The 22,104-nt window shown below is 36.4% G+C and overlaps 1 protein-coding gene across 1 annotated transcript in view; it reads right to left on the minus strand.

The window, feature by feature from the left end:
• The window catches only part of LOC111058860 (protein SMG7), a 127,589-nt gene that overhangs the window by 67,635 nt on the left and 37,850 nt on the right, over positions 1–22,104 (minus strand). Inside the window, exons 6-9 of the mRNA XM_039431880.1 lie at positions 19,888–20,023; positions 18,644–18,827; positions 5,442–5,637; positions 31–364 (exon numbers count right to left, since the gene is read on the minus strand). Of these exons, the coding sequence (XP_039287814.1) occupies positions 31–364; positions 5,442–5,637; positions 18,644–18,827; positions 19,888–20,023 (850 nt within the window). The remainder of the gene's footprint in view (positions 1–30; positions 365–5,441; positions 5,638–18,643; positions 18,828–19,887; positions 20,024–22,104) is intronic.

The following is a 22,104-nucleotide window of genomic DNA, read 5'->3' on the forward strand; positions in this document are numbered from 1 at the left end:
CCTATTTTACAGCCTAGTTTAGTCACTTACTTGGCAGTAATCAGTTTGGGCTGATCCAATTGAGCAATCCATTTGCCCAATTCCACAAGTCGACTTGATCTCAGTTTCATCAAGATTTTGGCGTCTGTTTCTTTACTGCCGAAGTTCAGTCCATTGAAAGACTTTTCGAGCAGCTTGAAGCCCTGCAGGTCCCTATCCTCGGGTAGAGGTACATCTGAATACGAGTTTTTCGAAAAATGTTGGATGGAAGTTTGCAATCCGTTCAACAGTCGACAAAGTCCTGGCCAAATTTGCAAACGCTTCGTGAAACCCATTTCGGCTAACGCTTCAGGCTCCAAGCGTATCCATTCCATGGTGAGTTTAACTGAAAATACAAGTGAAATAAGCGTGACTAATGTTTGTGCGTTAAAATATGCCATTAAAGAGACAATTTTCCTAATTGTAATGGAAGGAGAGTTTAAAAAAAATAGAAAGGGAAATACTACAGGTATCCAAAAATAGCCGGAATTGCTCTGCTGTGAGCCTGCCTAGTGAAGTATCAAAGCTATTAGTGGCGTGCAACGCAGCTTATTGTTGATCTAGTGCCATTTAGTACATTGATCTAGCTTTTTCTGTTCGTCTGCAGTGATAGTTTTCGCAAACGCTGTTTTGTCCGAATTTTGCAAGTTCAACTGAACAACGTGCTGATATTATTTTTTTTACTTGGAAAAAAGCTACTGAATATGTGTTAATGTTGAAGACTGCTTACAAAGATGACGCTATGAGAAAAGCTCGAGTTTACAGTTGGGTTATTCGATATGAAAATGGCGTCATGTCATGTTTATATTAAGTTGAAGATTTCTTTGTAATAGATTTTTAAACTGATGTTTTCTGTGTTATTAATGACGTTAATGTAACATTTTAATGTTGAGTGACAATATGATTTGATTGATTGATTGATTGATGACAAACCTCGTTCCGGACGTCCTTCAACTGACCTTCAATCGGCGAAAATGTTAGCAAAGTTCAAGAGCATATGCGCACAGACCGTTGACTGACAATTGATCAACTGTCAGAGATTAGTGGGTTATTATTCTTGGAGCTCAGTTCAGCGAATTTTAACGGAAGGTTTGGGCATGAGAAGGGTTGCTACCAAGTTTGTCCCTTGGGCTCTGACTGACAATCAAAAATGAAATCGAGTTGCAACGTGTAGTGCATTGGAACAAGTTGAAATCGATCCATATTTTCTGTCAAGGTAATTACTGGAGATGATGCTATGGTGCTATGGTGCTATGGTTACGACCCAGAGACACAGCAACAGTCAAGCCAATGGAAGACAACCTCGTCACTTCGTCCAAAGAAATGTCAAACCAAATTGAACAACAAAACAATGTTGGTTTGCTTTTTCCATGCCAAGGGTGTATGTAGTTCATCCAGAATTTGTTCCTCTAGGTCAGACCGTGAACCAAACAAAATAGACTAAATTCGTTAAGACTAAATATAGACTAAATATTGATCTGTTAAGTAATTCTAAAAAAACACATGATTATTTGTCTGTTATGAGTTTGCATGGTTTGAGTACTTTGTCAATAGAAAAACTCGTCCTGCTTCAAATACTTGTTTAGACCATATTTTTTCTAAATCCAAACATAATGACTCATTAAAAACTGCTGTTTTTGAAATGTCAATTACTGATCATTATGCGACTGCTCTTCACGCATCAATTAAAAAAGATGTTTGTTCTCAATCTAGTCAGCCATGTAAGTTTATTGAAGTGAGGAATGTTAATAAAGAAAAGTTGTTAAAGGAGAGTGCTTTAATGAATTGGGAGATTGACGCGAATAGAAGTATTGAAACATTAGTAAATGAATTTGTAAATAATGTAAAAACATGCATCAGTAGAGCAAGTTATTAAAAAGGTTAATTTAACTAAAAAACATTTGAAACCTTGGATGTCCAATGGAATTCTAAAGCCCATAACTATAAGAAATAGATTATATAAAAAATTGAGAAATGAACTATTCAATGTAGAGCTGAGAAGGAAATTCCTGTCTTACAGAAATAGAATAGTAGATATAATTAGAAAAGCAAAAGATTTATATTATCAATCAGAAATAAATAAAGCTCAAGGTGAACCTAAGAAGGTCTGTGATAAATCAAGCAATTATTGGGGTAGATAAGAGTTCACAATTACATGTAAATCAAGATGTTAATGCTTTGAATGACTATTTTGTGAATGTAGGTATAAATCAAGCGCAGGAAATTGATATAAATGGACAGAATGAGGATCAATATTTGGAACAAACGATAGATATTGAAAATACATTTAATTTCAATTTTGTCACTGAAACAGAAATCAAGGAAGTAATCAAAAGTTTGAATGATAATAAGGCACCTGGATGGGATAACATATCCAACAGCGTGCTGAAACTATTAACTGACACAATCTCTAAACCTCTTTCAGAAATTTTCAATCTGCTTTTCATCTGGATACTTTCCCTTGCATTTCAAGCATGCAAAAGTAATTCATTTACACAAGGGGGGAGCAAAGGAATACCTCAAAATTATAGACCAATTAGCTTGCTAAGTTCTATTTCTAAAGTTTTCGAAAAATTGGTAAAGAAAAGATTAGTTGAATTTCTAGATGTTAATAAAATCCTTGATAAGAGGCAGTTCGGTTTCCAACAGGTTAGAAGTACAGAGGATGCATTGGAGTCCTTAACTGAGACATTATACAATGGTTTCAAAACAAATAAAAAGACCTTGGTCATGTTCCTGGACCTGGCCAAGGCTTTTGACACAGTTCCACATGATAAAATGATTCAGAAACTATCTAATATTGGTATTCAAGGAATAGAGTTAGATTTCTTTGAAAGTTATCTAAGGGGTAGAAGCCAAATCGTTAGCTGTGGTGGTAGTAATAGTGAGATTAGAGATGTGAAATGGGGACTACCTCAAGGGACTGTATTGGGACCAATTTCATTTTTGATCTATGTTAATAACCTCCCTAGTGTACTGGACTCAGTTGGGTCTAAGGCAGTTTTTTTTTTTTTTTTTTTTTGGTGATGACACAGCACTTATCTTCCAAGAAGGTTCCTGGGAAGATATTATCAAGCAAACAAAAGTGGGTGACACTAAGGTTTCTCAGTGGCTAAAATGTAATTATTTGAGACTAAATCTTGGTAAAACAAAATGTATGACCTTCAGTCCAACAACAAGAGGAGATCTAGATTTTGAACAGGCTTTGTTTGAATAATGCTTGTAACAGGTATCCATGTGATTCTTGCAATGAGGTTATTGAGAGTGTCTTGTCGATAAGCATCTACGCTGGTCACCTCAGATTATTCAACTTTAAAACCTTTATTTGTTCTACAAAAGTTAGTTATCAAAACAATAATGAAGTATCCAAGAGATTTCCCAAGTGTCACATTGTTTCAAAATTCCAATCTGTTCACTATAAGACAATTGTTCATTTTAAAGACTATTAAGAAACATGTGCTCAAATTAAAAAGTATGCAAAATTTTCAAAGAGTAACTAGACAAGTCGCTCAAAACCTAATCATAATTAAAAGAGTTGACAGCACCCTATCCCGTAGAAGTATATCATATTTGAAAAATAAGCTCTATAATAAAGTTCCAAGAGGATGGTTGATAAAGAAGCTTGAAATAAAAGAACTCCATACCTGGGTGAAAGAAGATTATTTCTATTCAATTAATGATTTGTTTTGATATTGATTAATGTTGTATGAATTTAAAATGCAGCTTTATGTATATCTTTAATTATTGTTATTTCTTAGAATGCAATATTGAGTTGGTTGAATGTTAATTATTGTAAGCCTATATTATAATATTTTATACATTAATATTAATGTACAAGTGAATAGGATATATTAAGACTCCTCGTCGGCGTACAAGTTTTCTTTTGCCGACGTGTAGCACAAAGTTGTTTTCCTTTTTGTTGTATTCTGTATATATTCTTTGTGCAATAAACTATTTGATTTGATTCGTGGCAGACAGGAGACTGGTTATTCAATCACGATAACGCACTTGCAAACACAGCCATTTCTATTCTGCATTTTTTGGCTAAAAATCACATGGTAACGCTGCCCCATGCCCGATTTGGCTCCGGGCTCGTTTTCCCATGTATGAAAAACATGACAAGACACCGATTTGACACCTTGAAGAGATCAAAAAAGAGGGAGTAACTAGCAGCCATTTCTACAGACGAATTGAAAAAATGTATTGAAAAGTGGAAGCACCGCTGAGACAAGTGTATTAGTTTTTAATGATAGATAGATAAATGCCTTTTATTTGCCCTTCACAACATTAAAAGTGATGTGGGCGAAGTTAAGGCAATGGGTAATGGAGAGTATTTTAATGGAGATAAGGTTGTATTGTAAAAAAATTAAGAATATACAGCTTTTAAAAAATAAATTTGGTTATTTTTGGGTAACCTCTCGTATAAGATGAATAGAATATGATGAAACTTATCTCTTTTGCCACAAAAAAGATTTAAGAGCATATTCAAAGGTTTATTCATTTGATTCTGTGACACTTTTTTAATAAACACTCCTCATATAGCATTGTAGCTCATATAGCATTGTATCCTCATACAGATACTACAGTAGCTGGTGACTTCAATGTAAATTTTATAGTTTGAGGACTAGAAGGCGAGTTTCATTATCAAGCGTATGAAATGTTTATGTTTTTTTCTGTATATCACTTGCTCCGAGCCCACCAGATTAGCTGCGAGCTTTTAATTTCATGTTTGCTGCACAAACGATTAGTGTTTTTTGAGGGTTGTTCATGCCATGATCCATGGCCACAATATATAAATTAGACCATAGAGAAGCAATAGCGTAAGTAGATATCCCATTGTATAGGGAGTTTATGTCGTAACTTTTACTGTTATCTCAAGCCGATTACTGTTGATTTTCACTGTTTTGTTGGGGTGAGAGTGTATGAACGGCACAATATGAGAGACTACCAATGTCACACAGCTTCAAGGGAAAGAACTACGTGGACTATCGGCTGGAGATAACAGTAAAAGTTACGACATAAACTCCCTATACCATGGGATATCTACTTACGCTACTGTTTCTCTATGATTAGACCCTATATAGCCATATAGGCTAGTTGGTTCTAACCTTACAAGTCAGCAATGTGATACCCGTACTGTACTTTGCTTGAGTGATCATTCATAAAATAGTGTATACAACAGTTTTATATGGTCTTTTTAAAGCACTCGTGAGATGTTTAACTCTACATTCAACTCGTGCGTAGAAGACCGTCCTTATAAAACTGTTGTATAAACAAAACAAAAACAGCAGTAATTACAGAAAATTATTTTCATGTCTGATTGGAATTCAGAAACGCCACTAGCTGGTAACGCATATTAAAAAACTGAAATTAGTAAACAAAGCAACTACCTAATAAAGCAAATTGAAATTGATAGAACTCACTGGCTGGTAACGCAAAGTAGTCTAGCATGGAGCTTTCGTGTTTCAAGGTGTAGACGGGGAGCAGAAACGCATTAAGCGACCCAGCGATCAAGTGAGTCACCAGACTACGAATCCTTTTTTCGTTGGCAGTCAGTTGGAGATCATTGTCTGCATCACGAATCGAATGATGATATGCAAATATGTTGATGGTTAACATCTGCAATCAAAAATAAATCAGTTGCATAATATGGTTGAATACAACACTGTGCCAGTAATGTTAGTGTTTGTTCACTTTAAATATAATATAGGGGCACCGAGCTTCGCTCGTTATTTATTTATTGATGAACAGAACTCAATTCTTTAAAGTGATTGGGGAAGGGCTTACAGACACAGCCCAAAACTGATTCTTCCCCAAATTTTGATTTATATACTATAAATATTCCAAAAAGTAGGTTATTTTCCATACATTTGAATTCAGGTCAAATTTTCAGTCCAAATATTTGAAAACATAGAAGTTCTAATTTAGATTGTTTACATACTACTACTACTACTGGTGTTCTGCCCTAGGGCAGGTCTAAACATGATTCCTCCTTCTCCATTCCTCTCTGTCCTGTGCAATTCTCTTCATCTTGGAGTACTTTCCCTCCTCCCTGATATCATCCACCAACTTCACTCTTTTTCGTCCCAACACCCTCCCTCCTTGCACAGTCCCTTCCATTGTCTCCACAAGTAGTCCGCCATGCCTCAGCAAGTGTCCCAGCCAGTTCCGCTTTCGTCTCCTTATCACTGCCATAATATTCCTTTCCTCTCCTACTCTACGCAGTACCTCCTCATTCCTCACTTTATCCATCCAGCTGATCCTCTCCATCCTCCTCCACACCCACATTTCAAAGGCCTCCAATCTCTTCTCTTCCTGATTTCTGAGAGTCCAGGTTTCCTGGAAGGCCATCTTCTTCCGCAGTTCTATTTGCATTTTGCTACTCACCAATCTTCTTATATTACCAAAAGAATTTTGGTTTACATACCAAATTGAATAACAAAATAACACTCACTAATCACTTAGAACTGTAAAATGATGATTACCTTTGAATATTATGATATATACTAGCAGGGCACCCGTGCTTCGCTACGGGAATTGAAAGATAAAATTATTTTTGTGAAACATTTATAATCTAAATTCTATCAAAATTGTTATAATCGTTTTTGAGATTAGGTCACAACTTGGCATGAAAACTATTGAGTCAAATCATTCGATTAATCATTGATGTGTTGGAAGTGCTCTGTAGAATAGTAGTCCAATTGCAGCGAATTTTGTAGAATATTGAGCGGGGTTCAAGAGTCAACCTCGACTTTATTCATTGGCAATTAATATTTCCCGTTGACAATTATCAAATTAGCAGTGATCATTTTATTTTTGTTTTTGCTTGATGCAATTGAAGATTAAATTCCAAATTAAGTTGATTCGGAATTTGATGACTCTGGTATCTATGGATCTCTTGCTTATTCTGGAATTTTTGGCATAGCCTGTGTAAAAGCTGCCAATCCACTGATTCTTTCTTTCATGGAAGTCCATTCATACATAAGAGTGCATTCATAATAGTTAGTATAACATTAATTGTGGCTGATTTCTCAAGTCCTAAACTTTACTATCATAAATATTGAAGTGGGATCATTTTAATGTGAATTTTCATAAATCTGAATAGAGTTCATTCACTTTGATTATTGACTATGATTTATTTCTGATCTTAGCTTGAAATGAAAAGCTTAGGGATGAAAATTTGGATGTGAACTAACATTTAACTTAATTTTATTTCTATCCAAATTGACAAATTTAGTATTTACTTGTGATCTATCAATATCAATAGGTTTGTCTTGTGTCATGTAATGATATCATGAAGGGAAATGGGAGCAGCTGATGGAATCAGCTTATGTTTTTTTTTCGATTTAGTTTTCAGCTGATTTTGAAACATGAAAATATCAGGCTCAGTAGCACAAAACCATGTTCAATTTCAATCAGGATTAAATTTCATGAGAATTGATCAGAGCAGGGTTTTTTAATAGATGGCTTCTCTCATTGGTTCTCGTGGTATTTAGTCCAGAATAGGAATTAACAGTGCAACTGGCTCTCTCAATGCCATGGCTGCGTACAAACATAGAGCAACAGAGGAACCAATACAACAGAAGCTGAAGAAATTATTCGCATTTCTATCACATCACAATGGACATTACATCCAACTACCATATGTTTGGAGAGATCGATTATAAATTTCTTTTGCTATCATCCTGTCACTTTCTGAACCTATTATACCAGATGTTCCAAGAATACTGCAATGTTTTAAAATAAGGCCGCCAAATTTGGTAACTCAACTACAGCTATTATAATCTTTTCCATTTGCTCACACTCTCTTACGTTTTCAACAGACTATGGAAAACTTTTTTCTGATCAGCTGCTACTTGAGGGACCAATAATCCTTTCTCAAGGAACTTCAGCGAATTTTCCCAGAGTTGAGACCTGTTCCAAAATAATGTTTTTGTTCGCAAACCCACTATATTCCTGATTTAATCAAAATCGTTAGAGCCGTTTTCGAGATCCGTCCGACATACATACATATCCACAAATACACATATTCAAACAGAAATTGCTTACTATGTATATATTGACTTCAATGATTATGATTTCATTCAATGAGAGCTTATTTCACATAATAATAACAGCTGGCATCAAAAGCAAAAATGTCCAGCATGATTGAAATTGAAACAGTAGCAATCATCAACATTATTATCTTCATCTGATCTGAAGTAACCAAATTATAGTAAGATTCACATCAATGTGTCAGCATTGTTTGAATTGGGAGCATTGATGCTATTGATGAGAAATACTGACAGTCGACGAACTGTTATGCGAATTCTCCAATATTTATTTTATTATTTATTTATTTACAATGCAAATAACACTAATGTAATAAAATTGGAAGATAAAATAATAAGGTAGTCCTTGTGCTATTTTTCTTTCAAATTTATAGGTGACAAAGTCCAAGATAAGGTTAGAATTTCACGTGTACAATTTCTATAAAATTTTGGTCCAAAATAAACATTAAAACTATAAATTTTGAATTTAGATGGCTTAAATTGATAAATTAATTAGAAATATTCCACTCAATTACCACTTTTAACGAATAATATTGAGTTATTCAAGAAATTTGAAACTATTCAAGAAACAAAAAACTCCTAAACACTAAAGCTCAGCTGAGCTTATTAGGCGTATTATTCTCAGCAGATAACGAAAGCTACCTTCTATTTTCTTTGATAAAACAAACAATTTTTAAGAATAATATTGATGCATGGGAAAATCGCCTTACTTCTATGGAAGATATTAATTTCTACATTAGGAAAAGGAACAACAGCTATTTGGCCGTTTCAATAAATAACCTCTTTCTTTCGCCCAAGTTAAATTTTGGTCGAATTTCCTCATTCTTTGCAAACAGATTCCACAACGGACACTGATGAAGTTTTAAAAATACCCTCCATATATGATACTGAATTATTAAAATTTCATCAAAATTGTTTAAGCAGCTATCGCGATCGGATATACAAACAAAATTAAATTAGTCTTGATAGAATAGGATCAATTGATAGAAGCAACTCCCGTCATAAAAGTTTGTTTTATGAAAAATAAAAATTATCTATACTCTCAGGAATAGCTCCGATTGAAGCAGCAGTGCCCAATCAATTTGTTCTCGATAAATGCATCCGATTAGTTCTTCAACTTGGTGCCAACCTGATCAGGTCATCTCAACTTAATGCCAACCTGTCAAAATTATCAATTAAGTTGCCAGTTAACAACTGTTTCGAAGAGGTACTCTCTCTTGATTATAGATCTATAATAACATATAATTTGGACATTTCTATTATAATATTGAGAGATTGGGAGAAGAAGAATATACATGCTAAAAGACGAACTTTAAACCCTTAAAAACCACCCTTAGAGTTGAAATATCGCCAAAAGATTTCTTAGTGAGCACCTAGGACGTTTAAGGAAGCTATATTCCAAGTTTTGTTGCAATCCATCCAGTAGTTTTCCAGAAATCGTGATCAGTGAGATAAGAATATATAGAATACCAAAGACCTTGAAGAGATATAGACCCACAATGCCTATGCCTTCCCAATGATAGCTCTTACTTGAAATTGAAGGCCGCCATTGGGGTATTTTAGCACGAGATATATTATTTATTTGTAATACTATAGATCACAAAGGCATTGGTGGCATTGGTATGTAATAATCTTATGGGTTGCCCCCTCAATGGCGGATTTCAATTCCAAGTACGACACTAGCGCTGCATGTGAGTCTATGCATCTTTAAGGTCTTTGTAGAATACCATCTCATGTCAATTTAAAATCAGATTATTTTGTTCGATCAATTAAAATTTCTAGATTTCTCGCGAGATACGGTAAGCTAATTGATTGAACAGCTGATCTCCCACACAGGCACACGCGTCTTCTGTTATCGACAGACGACGAAATCATCATCTGTTTTTCCAAGGATGAATTATCCTTTTCATGTCCTTCAGTGAGTTTTCCCAGGAATGAGACCTAGTGCAATCTAATTTTGATATCATAAACCTACTAGTAGTTCTGTGAACAGTAGACCTCGCGCAGTTATAAACCGCAGCCTCTTCTTATACAAGTAAATCCTGTCTGTATGTCGTGTCGGCGAGATATCGGTGTGAAAACGGCTAATGGCTGTTGGGGTTGGTGTATCAAAAATGATAACATCAAAAGCTAATATCCTTCAAGACATACTGTCAACACGACAGCCTGAGTTCAAAGCAGAGAAAGTTCGAGAGACAATACTATGTTATTTTAGTTATTAATTGCATGCGCTATTGCACGCAATCAATAGTTAAATTAATTCATTTATTCACAATGGAGACAACGGGATTCCCCAAATATGTCTCCTTAACAATAAAAATTGTACAGATACAAAAGAAAAAAGAAAAATAATACGAAATTATGCAATAATAAATAATACAAATAACGAAAATACCATCTAATTCAAAAATGAAAAAAACAAAGATTTCAAATACCTACTTATGAAAAAAAAGTAAAAATAAAACAAATTGAGAATTCAAAATTCCAAAACTTATAAAAATTAAAGAATATAATAACAAACAATGAACAAAAAAAATTTATCAATAGAATTAATAACATTTATAACTGAACGACGTCCCAAACCATGTGCACATCCACACTGATACACCAACTATTTATTCGATCAGATCATGCTTACACAAGATTTAATTATTATCATAATAACGCTTTCCGGAATTTAGTGCGAGAAAACCAGAAAACATCTAGGCGCCCAGACAAGATGTTAGCCCAGTCAATAAAGGTTTTTTCGATCCGAAAATTAAATAAAATCTGAATTTCCCACCATCAATAGAACCCTCCGAGAGGGTCATTCTCCCAAAAGTCCCAAGAAATCCCCTTGGAGCTTTCCCCCCTAGCCCCCTCAAAGTTGAAAAATGCAGGTAATCACGGAAAATCAATTATCTCTGTACCCATTGATCGGAAACAGTTCTATTATATTCCATTCGATTCGTTACATTATGGACTACAATATTAGTTATATTCATTCTTTCAATAAAATTAACAGTTTTCTTGATAAAATAATATATAAGTTAATTCGACTCGAGAGCTCGATCAAGACTGAGCCTCAGTATTCGTTTATTGAAAAATAATCGAATCTCATCATAGAGATAGTAAGACGTCAACAATAAAGTGAAAGAGCAGGCGACTTGCCTAACTCCTCCCCCCCCAGTCTTTACTATCTTTAAGATTCACAATAACCAAAATTTCTTCACTCTCTTGATCTCTTGTGGATGCACTATTTCAAATCGTGGTGACTCGTCGTTCACTTTCTTCAGTTTCAAACGATTCCGCGGTAGAAGCGCCCGAACCACATATGGGCCTACAAACCGCTTATCAGTCTTTGTCCGCTTATAGTGGTTCTTTTTAAATACTTTATCTCCTATTTGAATTTTCCTCTCCATCTGCTCCGCTGTTCTATTCTGGTGTGTGACGCGAATGTGTTTGTCATCACATATCTTTTTCCTGATTGGCTCCTGCACTTCCTCATGATCTTTCAATTCTAAAGGTGTTACTCCTGTGGTTGAATGAATACTGTTGTTGTATGCAAATATCGCTCTCGCCATGGCTTCTTTCCCCACGATGTGTTTATCCGCTTCCAGAAGATGAAGATGTTCTGTTAACGTGCTGTGTAATCTTTCAATCATGCCATGAGATCGCGGGTGACCAGTCGTCGTAAAATTACTCGCAACTCCGTATTCTTGTAGTACAGCTTTCACATGTTTGTTACAGAATTCCTTTCCACGATCCATAACTAATTCATGCGGAGTCCGATATAATCCAAACAGCCTAATTAAATTTAAAACAAGACATCTGGCTGTTTTATTCTCAAGCGGCCAAGCAGTTGCCAATTTAGTGAAGCGATCAATTGAAGTCAAATATTTCTCTTTATTGTAATGGAATACGTCCACCTCTATGGAGTAGAAAGGTCGTTCAGGTGTGGGAGTTAACTGTAGTGGCGTTTTGTAGGGCGTTCTATCATACTTCACTCGCTCACATATCACACATTTACTTAGAATATCACTAACTGATTTTATCATATTGAGCCAAAAGTACTGTCTTTTGAGATGTTCAACAGTCTCCTTCACTCCTCGATGATTTGTCCTCCCCATATGATATTGATTGATAATATTGTTCTGGTGTTCTTTATCCTCTACTGTTTCTACTTTTTGGGTACACATAATCAACTTTATTTCTCTATTCCATTCCGCAACCTTATAGAGTTCTTTGGTCTTTTCAACGAGTTGCTGATCATCGGAGTACACGTAGTATACCTTCCCAACTGTTATCACTTGTCTAATTGTATTGATAAGTTCATTGTCTGACGTTTCCGGTGAAAGAGTAATTGTCGTTTTCCTAATGGGGCCATACCTATGTAGACGTGTTTCAATTATTCCTCTTTCCTTTCTTTCTAAAATGAGTTGGTTCCTCTTATTATTAATGATGTGATTCAATACTTCCATTTCGTTTTGCTCGTTTCTTACGTCACCATCCAATAATTCGATGTCAAATGATGCTGGACTCCATGCGTTATCCACTGGTTCCCTCAAATATTGATCAATAATATTTTCATTATCTGAGTCAACTGATAGTGGATTAACATTTCTTGACAGACAGTCTGCGACCACATTATTGATTCCTTTGATATGTTTAATTTTGTAATTATACACTGCTAACTTCTCCTTCCACTTGGTTATTCTCGCTGAAGTTTCTTTCAGTTTGTCTACCCAAAGTAATGGCATATGGTCAGTTAATAATTCGAATTCGTTACCATATAGATAAGGACGGAAATTTTCTACGCACCAAACAATTCCCAATAATTCTCTCTCGATAGTACTGTAACGTCTTTCAGCTGGGCTCAATTTCCTACTAGCGAATGCAACTGGTCTATCTTCTTGTGATAAAACTCCGCCTATCGCCTCCATACTGGCGTCCGTCGTCAGTACAAAAGGTTTTTGTAAATCAGGGAAGTTGAGTATTGGAACTGTACAGATTGCTTCCTTACATTTAGATACTGCATCTCTCACATCACTCGTAATTTCAAATTTCACTCCTTTCTTCAGTAATTTTGTTAACGGCTCTGTCATATGTGCAAAGTTGTTAATAAACTTCCGATAATAGCCTAACATTCCTAAAAAGGTTCTTACTTCTTTCACACTTTTAGGTATAGGTATTTCTCTGATTGCACTCACTTTCCTATCATCCGGTCTCACTCCACTTTCCGATATAACGTGTCCCATAAATCTCACTTCTGGCTGACACAGGTTAGACTTTTCTTTTGATACTTTGAGTCCAAATTCTCTTATTCTTTCAAATAGTAATTTTAAATGTTTTTCGTGTTCTTCAAGACTTTTACTAAAAACCACAATGTCGTCCATATAAATCTGAATTGTATCTTCATCTAATCCTTCTAGAAATTCGTCCATGAGCCGTTGAAAAGTCGCTGGAGCATTTTTTAAGCCAAATGGCATACGTGTAAATTCATAGTGACCTCTTTCATAACTGAATGCGGTTTTCTCCATGTCACGGGGGTTCATTCTAATCTGATGATATCCAGCTTTCAAGTCAAATGTGCTGAACACTTTAGCACCGGACATTCTATCCAACATATCTTCCAATCTCGGCAACGGATATCTCTCTAATGCTGTTCGTTTATTCAACTCACGAAAATCCACAACTACTCTGAATTTAGGCTCTTTTCCGGGCTCGACTTTCTTTGGAACTACCCATAAAGGGCTACAATACTGAGATACTGAATTCTTTATTATACCTTGTTCCTTCATTTCGTGAATGTGTTCTTTTATAATCTTTCTCATTGCATGAGGATATCTACGTGGTTTGACATATACTGGCACGTTTGAATTCAATTCAATAGAATGTTGCACTCTTCCAGTTGTCGGTGTGGTGTTGACCCTCTTCGTATAATGTGTCTCTGAACTCACACAGCACACGTTCCGCGATATTCGCGCCTTCGCGCCTCGAATAACACATCCCATAAAACGATGCTCATCGACGAGCTAATAGCTCTGTGGTGTGATAGCTTCTCTCTCCTAGCCTAAATCACCCAATCACCGTTTTTGTATAATGGCACATTTTGTACTTCTTCCATTAAATCACAACCGATAATCATATCATATCTATCACTCACAAAATCTGCTACGTGCACACGCATGGACTTTTTTATTCCAGTCAGTACGAATAAATTCAATTCTATTTCTCCACCTAGTGCTTGGTTTCCAGTTAAAGTTTTCATCCTACACATACAGTTCTCTATCACCAAATCACTGTTAATTCTATGAGCTGCTTCTAATGACAACAATGTGCTATCTGAACCCGTGTCAAATAAACATTTCACACCCCACTTTTCCACTACAAATATAGGCAGTTTACCTTTCCTGCATCTGTTCTTTAATCTGTCACTGCCTATATTCTTCGTAGCTAATTCTCAATCTTGCTTTTCATCACTTTTCGGCTTCACGTTTGATTTTCCTGGTTTTCCCAACTCTGGCCAATCTTTCCTTTGTGTGTGTCTGTTCCGTCGACCATAGCTGCTGTTCGCTCCGTCCGATGAATAAGATGTCCATCCTCCGTCCGACTCCGACTCCGTGTTCCTACTCCTCGCATGTCTCCGTATCGCGTTCACCTCCATGGGTTCTCCATATCTGGGGAAATTTTTCTCTGCCGGTTTTCTGCGATAAATGTATGGGCATTCTCGCGCGAAGTGTCCTTCCTCCTTGCACTCCCAACACTCACGACGAGGTTTGGCTGGTTTTCCGTCTCTCTCTCGCGGCGGCCTCCTCTCTTGTCCCGTTGCTCTCTCGTTCCTTCTCCATTGGGAAACTGGCTGTGATCTCCTTTGCTGTAGATGGAAATGCTGCCCTCTCATAGGTGATCTGCGGCGTTTCCTTTCTACCGTTTTCCAGTCCGAGTACCTGGGACGATTATCCTCCCTGTCAGCCTCCTCATCCTTGACTAAATTTACAGCTTCCTCCAATGATTTCGGCTTGGCTATCTTTACAGCTGTTCTCACTCGTTCTGGTAAAGACTGGAGAAGTATTTCCGAAGCTAATTCGTCATAAATTTTTGTTCTCCACACACTTTCGTCCTGATTGTCACTTGCGTCTAAAATTCTCGATTTAAGTCCTTTCATCGCGTACGCCAAACGTTTCGCGAATTCTGAGACCGAATCACTAGTTTCGCGACGTAACTCTAAGACTCTCAGCGCACTTGTAGTGACTGACTTACGCGCGCCTGCGTAATGTTCTTTGAGAGCTTGACGCACACCTGCCCATGTAGAGCTAAACGATGACCCTATGTCCACTAATACTGATACGTTAATTCTCGATAGAAAATACGCGTGGATATTAGCATTCGTCACCTCGTCCATAGCATTAGCAAGTATTTGAGCGTAAACAGCGTTCATTCTTTCGATGAAAAGTTCTAATTCTCTTATTTCACCATTGAACTGTTTAACCGAATCGATTATGCTCATAAGATATTGGACGCGGGCCGTTTTCGCTTGTTCCATTTGCATGGAAAGTTCCAAATTTTGATTACCCTCTGTAGCAGCAGGGGAAGCAGCACTTTGATTATCACCCTCCGTAGGAGCCATTTCGAACTTTCGCAAATGTGAACTAATTTCGCACACACCACACTCGCGTAATCCACAAGGTTTGAACGCACTCGCGTAATCCACAAGGTTTGAACGCACTGATAAACTCGGTATGTACAACTGCTCCCGGGTTTCGGCACCAGTTAAGTTAAGCGAGGAAGAAACTAGGTTTTTAAAAAAAGACAACAAGATCCGTTCGACTCGAGAGCTCGATCAAGACTGAGCCTCAGTATTCGTTTATTGAAAAATAATCGAAACTTATCTTAGAGATAGTAAGACGTCAACAATAAAGTGAAAGAGCAGGCGACTTGCCTAACTTATATGTAAAAATTTAGGGGGTTTGCGACTTGATTTTTTTGTTTTCTTCGATTTACTTCAAAGCAAGTAGTTTTAAAGAAAAATGAGCCAGATAATTAATGTAGCCACTCTCATTGCAAATCCAATGATGTATATTGTTATGTATTTGCGATTCGATTTGACGCCGTGGAAGGGGAAACAGTCGACGCGGAACGGCGCGGCTGACACTCTTAGCCATAGTAAACAGCAAACTGGAAATCAATTATCTCTGTAACCATTAAACGGAAAAAAATCTGTCATATGTCATTCGATTCGTTAAATTAAGGACTACAATATAAGTCGGATTTATTTCCTCAATAAATCGAACAGTTTCCTTGATAAAATAATATAATGTAAAAATTTAGGGGTTTTTTCGATTTGATTTTTTTGTTTTCTCCGATTAACTTCGAAGCAAGTATTGAACAATTTCAATAGTTAACAATTCTTTTGAAAATTAACAATTTTATTGTTAAGGAGACATATTGCTTCGAAGTTGTTCATTTTTTGAACGCCACCGACACAGATCGATTCACATCAATTTTACCAATAAGAAGGACCTGGCCATACCAATAACTATCAACAACCAGGTTGTACCATATGCTAATGATGCCAAGTATCTAGGTATGACCTTGGACGCAAAGCTTCGCTGGAAGGCCCATGTCAAGAAGAAGAGAGAAGAGCTTGAAATCAAATATAAGAAGCTGTATTGGCTGATCGGAAGAAACTCCATCCTTTCAATCCGAAACAAAGTACTTCTGTACAAACAGATATTGAAGCCGGTATGGACGTATGGTATACAACTTTGGGGGTGTACCAAAGACAGCAACATCGATGTCATACAACGTTTCCAAAACAAAGTGCTAAGGAACATTGTGGATGCTCCTTGGTATGTCAGGAACAGCAATCTTCATAGAGACCTGCACGTCGACCTGGTGTCCACCGAGATCCAGAGGCATGCGGAGAGGCACAAGGGCGACTGTACCAACATGACAACGTCGAGGCGATCTAGCTGCTAGACAATGGAGGGTTGGTGCGGAGGCTCAAAAGGAAGAAACCGTTTGAACTAGTGTAGTGCTTGTTCAAGTAGTGTCCAGTGAAAGAGAAGAGCAGTGATTGAGTGAATCTAGCTTCTATAGTGCAGTCAATAAGTGTACATATTAATTAAACAATAGCAGTAAGAGTTCCTAATGAGAAATTCACTGTTCAATTTTTCAAGTAGTATTTTAGGATAGAAAAAATTAGCTCATTAGTCTTTAGACTAGATGGCTATAGTATTGACCAATAGAAAAAAAATCAGAAAATTTGACACATTTACCCATTCAATAAATATTTATAGGCTGGATTTTGCCACTATAGTTTATCGAGATTTATGGATTCAGTAAGTTTATGGAGCATTCTAGAAACGCATTTCTCATGTTTATCGATTTAATAAAGTTATTGAATGGATAAACATGAGATAAAAAAGAGAATAAATTAAATAAACAAATAAGATTTAAAAAATCAAATAATAACAAAGTAAAATACGTTTTAATAGAAACATATAAATACATTACTTTTATTGGGTAAAATTATGAATATAACAAAGTAGTAATTATTAATAATACCTCAGTAATTTCCATCTATAAGTAGTTCTGATGCAAATTACGAGACATACTAGAGAGTATTATAATTATTATCATGGTAAGGAGATTGGTGTGAGTGTGCCACATCAGATTTTTCAACTAGGATCTGAGAAAGTATTTACTAATACACAAAAATATAAATAGTGAAATGGGTTTATTCTTGTCTGCAGCAATATTGAGAGAAATCTTTATTTTCAATTATCACCAACTGTTGATCTATTCTTCTTCTTCTTCTTCTTCTTCTTCTTCTTCTTCTTCTTTGGTTAACATTTGTTGAACTGGTTGGCAGCAACTCTCCATGCCTCTCTGTCATCCGCCATCCTTTCGAGGTCACTGTAGTTGGCACATCTCAGATCCTTCTTCAGTTGTTCTATGTACTGTTGTCTTGACCTTGCTCGCGCATCCTTCCCTCATTCATTTGCTCCATTATTTTTTTTGTTCGGCTCACATGTCGAAGAATATGACCAACTAGTTGTGCTCTTCTCCTTTTTATTTCTCTCTTTGAAACACCTCTTCATTCATCGTTACCTTCTCTATCCAACTGATCCTCAGCATTCTTCTGTAGCACCATGCTACAGCAAAAGCAGAAATTCTTCTCTCTTCTTTCACACCCATCGTCCAAGTTTCACCATAACTATTACGAGTAATATTTTCTGAGATTCAATGAAAGGGAAAAATCAAATGAGAAGGATGAAGTCCAATGCCATGAATTAAAAATAGAATTTGGAATTGGGAGGGAAAAGAAGGATAACTTTTTTTTTAATTAAGAACATTTGTATGGCTACCAGTGGAATAGAACATTTAATTTATTAACCTCAACTTGGAATGGAAACGTATTTAATCAAATTCGTTCTAATAATGCATTTTTTCAATTGAAATTTGATCACTAACGTATGAGGGATTTTATAATTTAATTGAAACATAGCGAACATTGGTTGGCTGTCATAAAGACCGCATACATATTACCTACAAGTTCGATACTAATTATTCAATTTTTGTAGTCTTACTTGGACAAGTTTGCAGGAGCTGAAGGACTGAGTTGCAATGTGAGCTGTTAGTGTTTCAGTCAGCAATTGGACATATCCGGCACAGCTGTCCAGCTCCGACGACAGATGCAACATGGCATGCAATTTCAGAAATAGCATCACATATTCCGAGCTTGTCAACTTCGTACGACCTTCGACATTTAACCTGTAACCCAACCAATCAATCCAATATTAGCAAATAACTATATGGTTACAGCTAATAGAACGAAAACGTCAACAGACAACAACTGCTTTCTAAAAATTATATTATACTCAATTAAACTTTATTATTTCACTTATAGTTGATGAAACTGTAGTCCTGTACCTTGAATAAAGTTTAATTGCCAATGAAAAATTTGTGTTTCCCAATTACAGAAAAGTTTAAAATGTAAATTTCAAAATATGAATCGCATATGTATTCAAAAACGTTCATCTTTCTCTAAAAATCTTTTTATGAATGACATTTTGGATAAATCATTCATGTTTGAGTCATCGTCTTCATCAATCACCTCAAAATAGATTATAGTGTAATATAGATTATGATTGAGTACACTATTATTATTATTATTATTCAAGTTACATTATTTACTAAAATTTAGTATTATTTTGATTGAATGAGGTGTTGTGAATTTTTACTAATGTAAACCTCTTCCAGCTCAGACAAAAGTGCTGTCTAAATTTCCAAGAGGTCAACATAGGATTCTGGTAACAGAGATAGGTCTCTCACTCCCAATAATACAAAACCCCGAAATACCAAGATGGAATCTTCGCAAAGCAAACTGGCAACTATTTCAGAACGAGGTATAAAAGACAATATGCAGAATTCCGGTGAGTATTGATAATTACAAACGATTTGTTGGTTTGATTCTTGCAGCAGCCAAGAAAGCAGTACCTAGAGGTCACAGGAAGAGCTATATCCCTTGTTGGAATGAGAGCTGCAATGCCCTAATGGAAGAGTATAATTCCTCACAAAGTAATGAGACAGCTCAGAACTTGATAAAGAGTCTTGATAAGGAAAGGCTCAATCGGTGGATTGCAGCTAAGGAGGAAATGGATTTCACACATTCCAGCAGGAAGTCATGGAACTTGCTATGCAAACTGGGGGCTGCAAGTTCAATATACCACACAACATCTAAAGCCATGCCTGACGAAATTGCAGACAAGATTGAACAAAATTCAGGTCCCAGTATACCACAGAGTGAAAAAGCTAGCAAATTCTATAATACCCAGGATGCACCAGTAGTGAGAGATGATGAACATGCTGCGGACTCTGAATTTCAACTGCAACCGGTCTCAAGGCAGGAATTGGAGGAGGTAGTGAAGAGTTTGAAAGGGCGATCAGCTCCAGTTGTGATGGAATCCCTACTAGAGTGATTAAAAACAATATTGACATATTAATACATCCTATCCTACATATAGTCAATTTAAGCATTCTGGTTGGACACTTTCCTTGCGCTCTCAAAACAGCCAGAGTAATACCTATTTATAAATCAGGCCCCAAAGGCTTATTCTCCAATTACAGACCTATTTCTTTGTTGGCAACATTATCTAAAATAATCGAAAAGTGTATAAAAATACAACTGACTAAGTATTTAAACGAGTACAATCTCATCTCCAACTCACAGTATGGTTTTCAAAAGTCCAAAAATACATCTGATACTCTTTTCAATATGTCTAGGGCTATCTCAAGTAGTATTAAATCAAGAAGAAAAGTACTGATAACCTTTTTGGACTTGGCAAAAGCCTTTGATACAGTTGACAGGAGAATTTTAATAAAAAAACTTGAATCATTGGGGATAAAAAATATCTCTCTCCGATGGTTTAAGAGTTACTTTCACAATCGACAGCAATCAGTTTGCATAAATGGTGAAAATAGTGATAAAGAGAATGTTGAGTATGGGGTAGTCCAGGGAAGCACCCTTGGGCCACTGCTATTTCTAATCTATATCACAATCTGTCAAAATTAGTAGTTGAAGGTGAGTTGTATCTGTTTGCTGATGACACAGCACTAGTGTCTACTGGGAGCACTTGGGAGGAGGCCTACATGAGTGCTTCAATTGATTTGTCAAAAATAAAGAACTGGTTTGATCACAATAGCCTTACAGTAAATGTGGAAAAAACGAAGTTTATGCCAATAGTTACAAGAAATCAAGCTGATCCAGGCTCTCTAATACTAACGATGCATTCTTGTAATAATCCCAGGTCTGCTGGATGTAATTGTAGTATGATTGAGCGCGTTGATCATTACAAATACCTGGGCGTTGTCTTGGATTCCAAGATGAGTTGGGTACAACATGTCCAGTGTGCTAAGAATAGGCTCAGAAAGCTGCTTTACGCATTTTCAGAGCTTAGTAATGTTCTGAGTGTGGATCAGTGCAAAGTAGTTTACTTTGCCTATGTCCAATCTATAATACTATATGGAATTCTAGCTTGGGGAGGGGCTTCCTCCTCAGTCATTGAGCCTCTCGCAGTCACCCAAAGATCAATTATAAAAACAATTTTAAAGAGAGACTTTAGATACCCAACAAGACAATTGTTTATAGAATTTCCCGTACTGAATGTTAGACAACTTTTTATTAAATCCTTGTTGATCCACATAAAAAAATACAAAACTGAACTTCTGGGAGAAACAGTTAACCATAGCTACTCAACTCGCCACAGATCCAATTACAGCTTTGAGATACCTCAGCTGACTCACGGCTCTGAATTGACAAATCCTTCATACCTGGCCCATGTCTTGTACAGAAATGTGCCAGGGGTGATTAGGGAAGCAGAGGCATTTAGTTTGGTAGTGTTTAGGAAGAGGGTGGACAGGTGGCTGTACCAGATTGGTTGGGAAGCTTCAGAAGAACTACTCCAATCTCGTTATGCTTGGTGACTGTAGTTGGCACATCTCAGATCCTTCTTCAGTTGTTCTATGTACTGTTGTCTTGACCTTGCTCGCGCATCCTTCCCTCATTCATTTGCTCCATTATTTTTTTTGTTCGGCTCACATGTCGAAGAATATGACCAACTAGTTGTGCTCTTCTCCTTTTTATTTCTCTCTTTGAAACACCTCTTCATTCATCGTTACCTTCTCTATCCAACTGATCCTCAGCATTCTTCTGTAGCACCATGCTACAGCAAAAGCAGAAATTCTTCTCTCTTCTTTCACACCCATCGTCCAAGTTTCACCATAACTATTACGAGTAATATTTTCTGAGATTCAATGAAAGGGAAAAATCAAATGAGAAGGATGAAGTCCAATGCCATGAATTAAAAATAGAATTTGGAATTGGGAGGGAAAAGAAGGATAACTTTTTTTTTAATTAAGAACATTTGTATGGCTACCAGTGGAATAGAACATTTAATTTATTAACCTCAACTTGGAATGGAAACGTATTTAATCAAATTCGTTCTAATAATGCATTTTTTCAATTGAAATTTGATCACTAACGTATGAG

This window comes from Nilaparvata lugens, chromosome 7 (assembly GCF_014356525.2).
Source record: "Nilaparvata lugens isolate BPH chromosome 7, ASM1435652v1, whole genome shotgun sequence".
Taxonomy (NCBI): domain Eukaryota; kingdom Metazoa; phylum Arthropoda; class Insecta; order Hemiptera; family Delphacidae; genus Nilaparvata; species Nilaparvata lugens.